This window comes from Lutjanus erythropterus, chromosome 10, assembly GCF_056507025.1.
Source record: "Lutjanus erythropterus isolate fLutEry1 chromosome 10, fLutEry1.hap2, whole genome shotgun sequence".
Lineage (NCBI taxonomy): Eukaryota > Metazoa > Chordata > Actinopteri > Lutjaniformes > Lutjanidae > Lutjanus > Lutjanus erythropterus.
In genome coordinates, this window is record NC_139326.1 from 14,836,811 (window position 1) to 14,845,626 (window position 8,816).

Below are 8,816 nucleotides of genomic sequence, written 5' to 3' on the forward strand. Positions count from 1 at the left end.
GTCCCATCTGACCGCCATCATTTTCTTGTGAGTGCCCAATCAGTGATGCGCATTCAAGACTCTCCACATAGATGAGAAGGAAACAAGACGCCTCACTCCTTAGCAACTTCCATCAGCAGTTCCACAATATAACCAGTGTTACGAGTTGCAAGATTTACTAGCATGACGTGGCCTTTTACTTGCCCTGGGGTATCAAGCAATCCTTATTGTTGAGCCCTGTATATCTCTCCCGAGCCAGCTCCATTGTTCAATCATAGTGAACCAATCGGTCTGGAAGAAACAGTCTTAGTTTCTTGTGTTTTAAAATCGCTTTTTCACACCACTGGACCCAATATTCTTTCCTTTATTAACTTTTAGCTTTCCACTGCCACTCTCCCATATAGTTTTCAGCATGCAATTGTTCAGTCCACTTTTGGTTTTTTATTTGACTTTACGGTCATTTTTTTAGGCTTTAGCTGGATTGTACTGTGTTCTATTCTGAGGTGTTCATGTTATTTTGTCCATCCGCTGTATATTCCCACCAGTGCTGTCAGTGTACAAGCTCCTCCAAACCCTCTTCCTCTCGTCCTCGTTAAACCAGCATCTGCTGAGGTAAGAGGCCTGAAACCCCCTACCACACACACACACATACACACACACTCTTCCCCCCCTCCCTTGCAATGCATTCACTCGAGCCTGCCATCTGCCACAGAGTTGGACAAGACCCCACTAACACGGCGCACACACACACACACACACACACACACACACACACACACACACACACACACACACACACACACACACACACACAACTTTACAGCCTGGTTTCAAATACATGCAGTTGCTGGACATCTCCAATACAGATGCATGTGAACGCACACGCACACACACACACACACACACACAAACTGCACAACCCAAAGTTAGCCAGCCTGCATATTTAATGAGGAGCCCCCCCATGAACAAAACAGCTTGCGGGGTCATAATGGTTTCGAGCAGAGCCCCACCCCGCTGCACAGAGCCAGTGAACTCCTCCCCTCCACTGTGTGACTGGCCTGGGGAGGAGGAGGACAGCGAGGGGAGGACAGAGAAGGGAGGACAACAAACTCTAATTACTCCTCTGTGGCTCGCGGGCCCCTCCAGCATTTTTAATTCGGGAGTTAAGAGCGAGAGAGAAGGAGAACAGAGAGGACAGAAAAAAGACCCGCGCTGATTGAACATGAAACGTCTCCCTGTGGCTCCCCCCTGCGTCTCCTTCTCTTCTCTCCCTCTCTGCTTGTTGTACATAATGCCCCCTCACTTTCACTGCAATTGTTCATCACCCCTCAGTTATCCACAGTGAATAATGATGTTTCCTCTTGGAGAGAAAGAGGCAGAAGAGCGAGCCTTAGGCCATGCATTCTGATGGTCTAAGCATTCCCCAGTCACACTGCGCTCGGGCAAAATCAACAGAGCAGCGTGGGGGGTGGGGGGGGGGCTGAGCCTCCTCCTGCATCCATATTCTCAGGGCGTTGTGTTTGTTTGTTGTGTTTTACTCATTATTTACAATCTGTATCACCCAAAAGTCCCTCTGCATTATACCCTCCTGCAAATATATACACAGAGGAACCATGGACGCTGCCATCCTCGTCTTTCTCAAACCGGGTGAATTAGCACCATTACGTCTGCTCTCTGGGGACGTTCGCTCTCGCCTCGCCCTGCCACGCTGCCATCATCGTCACTGTCACCCGGACGGAGCCCATGGAGGGGCAAAGCCACTTGAGGAGAGCCTCCTTCCCAGAAAGGCTGAAGCTGAAGAGACAGCTGGGCCCCGCTCCAGAGTCTCGGGCTATTTGAAAAAGGCTGCTCAGCTCACGGCAGCCAGCCACATTACATTTCTTTTTTTTCTGTGGGTTCATTTGCTTTGTTTCTAATTTTTTTTAACAGTTTCCCCAAATAGATTTGAGTCTGTCGTCTGCGCTACACTCTCAGAAATAAGGGTTCTGAAAGGGTTCTTCCTGAGGGGTTGAGTATACTGAACCATTATCCAAAGATCCTTTTTGAAAGACAGATTTCTTCAAGGTTTGTTGAAAGCATGGGTATTAAAAGATGTTTTTTTCAGTTTAAACATTGGTAATTGTAACAAAGATTGTTGGATGGATGACCAACAGAATCTATGAAGCTTAACTCAAGAGGGTTCTAGGTGAAACCCTTGTAAAATGTATTTTTAGATCCCCTAGATGGATTCAAGAAGAAACCCTCAGAATACAATAAAAGGATTCTTGGTTAAAAAAAAAAAAAAAAGCCTAGTTACATGCTTGTTAGCGCCCTTAGAGGGTGGGATGGTTCTAAATAGAGCCCCTGGAAAGGGTTCTGAATGGAACCATTACACCATAGAACCTCTCATCAGGGGTTCTGGATGGAACCTTTCACAGATGGCTTTAGGTATAACCCTTTAGGTTGGGTTCTAGGTAAAACTCTCTGAATGGGTTCCAAATGGAACCTTAACAAAAGGTTCTGGCAGGAACCAAAAAGGGTTCTCATGTGGTTCTAGTTATTTCTACAAGTGTAGGCTAATGTTGGTTGACAGGAAAAGTGAGGCAGAACTGAGGGTTCTGGGTGGAACCAATACACCACAGAAGGGTTCTGTGTAAAATCTCTCATAGGGGTGTCTGGGTGGAACCTTTCACAGATGGTTCTTGCTAAAACTCTCTGAAAGGGTTTCAAGCAGAACCTTTACAAAAGGGTCTACCAGGGTTCTACATGGGGACAAGGCGAAGAACCCTTCATGGTTCTAGTTAGCACTTTTATTTGTAAGAGTGCAGGCTGTGCCTGATTGACGGGAAAATTGAGGCTGCACTTTATATGGTTAGATCACTGAGCTCTGGCACAAAGGAGGCAAAAAAAGGCATATTTCATCATATTCTTGCAATAAAGTGTTTTTGGTCATATCCTACAAGCTAATAAAATCCTTTATAACTGGGCCATGTGCAGCATTATGGTCCCGCTGTAATAGAACCCATTAAAGACACATTATCTGGTTCAGTGTGTCTTTCGCTGCCTGTGCTGATGTAGGATGAAATGGGCCATTCTAATCCTCATTAACATAGCTAATTTCACATAACAGAAAGTTGATAGTGGGTGTCAAAACCATTCAAAGGTCACCCAAGCAAGCCACATGATTTGATATGCAAGTACGCATGTGCAAATGTGTGTCTGCGAGTGTGATTGTGTACATGTTCTACCTGTTGGACTATTTGTTCTGTATACTGGTACAACTTTCAAAGGAAGTGGTGCCACTGTTGTGTAGTGTTTGACAGACAGGAACAGCGGGCAGACCAGTGCATGGATAAAAGATGGCTGATGCTTGATCGTGCACACGGGAGCAAAGAAGGGATAAAAAGAAGAGGATAAGGAGGAGAAAAGGGCAACGGATAATTCATCCTTCCCTGTCCTCCCCTCTGAGGCTGCAAGGGCTGCGGCTAACCTTTGGTCGCAGGGATGAAAGTGGAGGAACAAACATGTGACATGTTGCTCCTTCAACACACAATGGCACAAAGCCATGTCACAAGGGGGAAGAGAGGACAAGTCTGACATTAGAGGCATGACGATGCTGCCTCATGACCTTTACAGGGGACAATTAACTGAGCGACACACTGCTCATGCCAGGCCAGCTGTGTTTGGATGTATGTCACATGTGTTCCTCTGCATTCAAAAATGAAGAGAGATTGTGCAAATACGTGTCCGGTGGATATCAAATGCATATTTTGAGTTCTTAAAGGTGCAGGAAGAGATTCTATAGAAATATAGTTGACTGTTGAGTCTCTTTCCGAGACGGTCAAATTGTTGATGCTTTGGATTGGTGCCTTAAAAATGATTAATCGTTTAGTCTCATTTAGAGGTCATCAAATACTGATGCTTTGGGAATGAGACTCAACAATTAGCTATCTCACCGACTTGTGACTGGCCAAAGTCTCCTGTCAATGTCTGAAAACAGAGCCAAGAAGACGAGCAGCGGTCTAGTTTTCTCCTAGATCAGCTGAATTACAATATGCTGAAAGCTTATTACGAAACTTTTGCCTAATGATGCCAAAAATAAACTGCCTGCTCCAGCTTTAACCTCTTAAAGGCAACAGTAAACGGACCTGTGGGTCAAAAGGTGTCTAGGTGGTAACTGGACTGAATTTGCACGAAAACTAAATGTTTTTAAGATGATGTTTTAACAGCATGCAACGATATTTCAGGGGAGCAGATGGTTCAAATGACAAAAAATAGATATAAACATAGAAATGCTGTTGAAACAATGGACAACTGCATTCATGGCAGTTAGACAGAAATAAAGCAAACAATGACTGTCCAGCTTACTAGTAGACCTAACAGAAATTGAAAGTATTGTTTGGCAGTCTGGAAAAATCCAAGGCAACCATAAATCAGGGTTGGGCAATGTCGAATCGAATTGACATATGAGGATGTTCACAGTAAAACATTGCGATGGATCAGCTCAGCCCTACTCTGACTGTGAATATGAAAAATCCTCATGGATTAGCCAACGCATTTCGACTCATGGTGTCTTCAGCAGAGCATATGGTTCAATGAGAAACAGGTGTTGAGTCCAAAAACTCATCAAGTGGCCATGTGACCACTTGATTTTTTTATGTTTTTCTTGACTAGTAAATTACCAAAGGCATCGCATTTGGGACCAGACTGACTTTGAGTGCTATGATCAACTTGTTCTTTGTATGACATGAAAAAATTCTAACACCAAATGTGAATTTCTCAAAATCTTATCTTACAGTAAGTGCTACAAGCTTTGGGAATTGAATGTCTTGTACGCTGTAGTGTCTTGTGCCCACAACAAGGATGCAAAAGATGAATTTAGTGGTCTTGGCATCAGCATATTAAGAATCAGCAATCAGTCTCCTTCTTAGCAACACTCCACAACCACTTGCTGATTTTCTAGTGAGTTGCTTGCTCAAAAAACAGAATCTTTGCCAACTCTTGACTGAAGCAGCTGGACAACAAACATGTTTCAAACGGAAGGGACAAAACAAAGACCAATTTAGGAAGGCGAGAACTCACTTGGTCACCCTCCTGCGGGCGGTGATGCTGGCCACGATGACGCTCTCCGGTCTCGGGGTGGCCACAGCCTTGAAAGTCCCTTTCCAAAACTTCTCAAAGAGCTGCTTCTCTTCCAGCTGCTGGAGGCCAGCGGTGCTGCCCTGCGATCCCAGGGACGGAGAGGGGCCACACTGACCGAGCTGGAGCGAACACGGGGGCTGCATCTGTGGCTCTGTGGTTTCCAAACCAAACCAGTAAAGAGTCTACACACTCATGGAAACACACACTCACACACTCAGGAGCTGTCCAAGTACTGAATCAAAGCGCGTGAAAAGCGCAGCAAGTGTTATTGCACCGTCTTCTCCTCTCGCAGCAGCAGGTCAATGTGTCAGCGCGTCTGTCTGCTCCTGGCTCTTGAGTGGGAGCGTGGGTAGAGGGACAAAAGCTGACCCTCTCCAACTGGAGGCTGCGTATTGTTCTCCCAGATGAGGGAAGGAGGGGTGGGGGAGATTGTGTTCCTCTCTCCGCCTCTCCTCTTCTGTCACATCTGCTGCTTTTCTGGGACGGGGTCCGGGTCGGGGGTTTGCGGAGCGCTCCTTTCTCCTGTGCGCACTCCTGTCTCTCGGCAGCTTCACAGACAATCAGGCATCACTCACAGGAAACGGAGCATGTTTCAGTCCAGATTAGTGAGAGACCAGGTGGTTGTCTTGTTGCTGTTGTGGCGCTGAGATGATGATTGTACGCACGCTGGCTCAGGGCTGGGCGGGTGTCAGAGCAAGTGTGTGAGGGCAGCCTGTGTGAATGTGCATCGTGTTAGTGAAGAATCGAGTGAGGAGCTCAGCTGAGAGCAGCTTGTTTTGTGTCTCTCAGCCTGTGACGTCAAAGTTGGGGGCTGGACACTGGGGAGAGGAACACCTTCTGTCAACCTCTCTCTTTCTCTGTGTGTGTGCGTGTGTGTGTGTTACACTAATCTCACTTGACTATCCCCTTGACTGGCTTCACTTCTCATCCTGCCAGCATCAGTTTGTCTCTTTCTTTCTTTATCTGTTTCGTACTTTTCAAAATCACTGCCAATTTTACTTTCAGTGTCATGGCCAATGATACTTTTCTATTAAAGTTTATGTAAGTTAATTTTTTTTATTTGGCTTTTGTTATACTATCTGGCATTGGTTTTGCTTTTACTCCCTATGTAATTTCTATTTATTACTCTATTGTTTTTATGTTACTGTATTTTGTGAAGAATCTCTGGCACAAGAATTTGCAACAGAAAATTCATCAGCAATTATTTTGCCAAACAATTTTCTTCTTTCTTCTTCCTCAGTGTGAGGATATTGCTGCTTTCCGCTGTTTGTTCATCAGTGTAAATTCAATATCTTTTGTTTTGAGACTGCTGGTCAGACAAAACATGACATTTGTAGGTGTTACCTTCAGCTCTGGGAAACTGTGTATTTTTTTTACAACTATTTCCTGACATTTAAAGGTCAAATGATTAATCAATAATGAAAAAAAATGTTGCAGCCTGACCAATTCACTTTTTTCAAAAACATAATGCTGACCCGAATGAAGCAGGTTTTGTCAAATGTTTTTGTTAAAAAAAAAAAAAAAGGGTAACTGTCTTCACTAAACTTTAGAATTTGAGTCTGACTTAAAACTTAAGTGAAGACACTTGTCTTAAAATTATGAGTTTTCCTTTTTTTGTTTTTTTTTTGTTTTTTTACAGTGATACAGTTCTCAATACAGTGTCTTTACATGTGTAGGGTTACCACACTATATGTGAGTGACAGAAGTCCAACCTATCAGCTCCCTCAAGCTTTTTTCCCCAAACATTACATCTTCCAGTGGGCCTTTCTCTGACGTGTTATATTGCTGTTCATTACCGCTCTGCAATGTATTGCCTTTTTTATGTCTGTTATATTGAACCTACTGTCACCACCACCGTGACTAATGTTGATGGTGAATAAGTCAAATTTTCTGCTAGGACCCATAAATGTCATCATACAGCCATATGAGATGACAACACAGCTCTTTATATGTGCAGCTGCAACTTATTGAATATTGAGTGAGGACTGTAGACAGAGTTGATAAAATTATGGTTCCATCTTACAATAAATTTCACAAGCAAACTTAACAACAATACTACCAAATTACCAAAGAGTTGGATAAACAACTTTCTCATCAACAACTGGGCATTTTCACTTTGTATTTATTGAGTAACCGTTTAAAGGATGGTAAGTATTACTAGATACATTATGTTCTCTATCCCCTGAGTGACTATTGATACGTCACTCCACATAAACTCTGCTGGTCTTTCCCTCTTTCTTGTCTTCTTCCCTCACACAGACACACACACACTCCATCGGTGTCTTGGACAAAAGGCCGAGTAAATCAGCATAACAAAAGCCTTGGCTCAGTGAGGACCAGCCGGAGCATGTGGCTGACACAAACCTCCCCCCCTCGGGGGTTTCAGCTTTTCCCTCCCGTTGGATACCTCCTCCTCTCCCCTCTTCTCTTCTTCTTCGCCACTCAGAACACAGAGCGAACCTCCTTCCCTCCCTTCCTCTGGTTCTCTCTTCTTCTCTCCGTCTCTAACGCTGCGTATCATCGGCTGACTGCCTCTGCTGTAACATGTGGGACTCTGTTTGGAAATCATGGGAGGGATTATTTACTACTACAGGGATGCCACCCCTGTTTATGCTACAACACACAGCCTGTGTAATACTTTAAAGGATAAATACTATTTATAGAGTTTTGGATTTGATTGTGAGGTATCACATGAGACAGCATACCCTGCTGATATATTGACAGAACAAGTTCAATTTTGTTACTGTGACATGTTTTCTACAGAGACAGAGGCGTGACCTATTCAGCTCATGACGGCTTTTACACAACATTTGCTTTTTTAAATCTTTTATGATTATGTCTGTTTTATGCTCTCTGAGATAATTGCAGACTTTGCAGATCTGTGGTTTTGCTAATCTGAACAGACATAATTCTCAACCATACTTCAGAGCCTATCATTAATGTTTTTAAATTATTATACATTTTTTTGGCTTCCATTATTCTGAAGATACTATGAAAATCAACCTCTAAAGACTCCACCATATTGAATAATTAACCTTCATGTAGTACTTCTGTCGCTGTATGCAGGGACAATTATCTAAATGGTCATGGCCACTAAGTCCCTAAATTTGGTGACTATGACAATATATTTTTGGTAGGACAAATTTCTGTTCCCCCCTTTTCCCATGAATTTTGATGTGGTGTTTGAAGGAATTGTTTCAGATGAAAAACCAGACTTCTTGGCTTGGTTAAAGAAACCGGTTGCAGATGCCACAGTACATTATAGGGGTGTAAATCACATGATTCATCACAATATCAATGGACGTGACAACGACAATTTCAATTTGATTCAATTCAGAGGTCTGTGATCAACATCAGACGATATTATATGTCAACTCAACTAAACTAGCAACTAAAATCATGATTTAACAATTTTATGGCAGAGTGCTCTCAGACATTTGTGATACTGACAAACCATGTGATTTTCAAAATAAAGGTGTATCTTAAAGATGACGATATAGATTGATATTTTCTTTTTGTATCGATAATATTGTATCATTGAATGCTGAATTGCTGTATCAATTCAGATCAATGTATCGTTATACCCATAATACATCCTACATCCTTAGATGTGTCATATTCCTGAAACTTTTGTGTTTGTGGTTCTTCTGTATACATTTAGCAATTTGAGTAGGCTTAGTAACCCAAGCCCCCAGGAAGAGCCCCAGGCTCTGGAG

The 8,816-nt window shown here is 43.2% G+C and overlaps 1 protein-coding gene across 1 annotated transcript in view; it reads right to left on the reverse strand.

The window, feature by feature from the left end:
• srrm4 (serine/arginine repetitive matrix 4) overlaps positions 1 to 5,602 on the reverse strand; it is a 74,383-nt gene extending 68,781 nt beyond the window's left edge. Inside the window, exon 1 of the mRNA XM_084728359.1 lies at positions 5,041 to 5,602. Coding sequence (XP_084584485.1) covers positions 5,041 to 5,243 — 203 coding nt within the window. The 5' untranslated portion in view covers positions 5,244 to 5,602. The remainder of the gene's footprint in view (positions 1 to 5,040) is intronic.
• Positions 5,603 to 8,816: the final 3,214 nt, after the last annotated feature.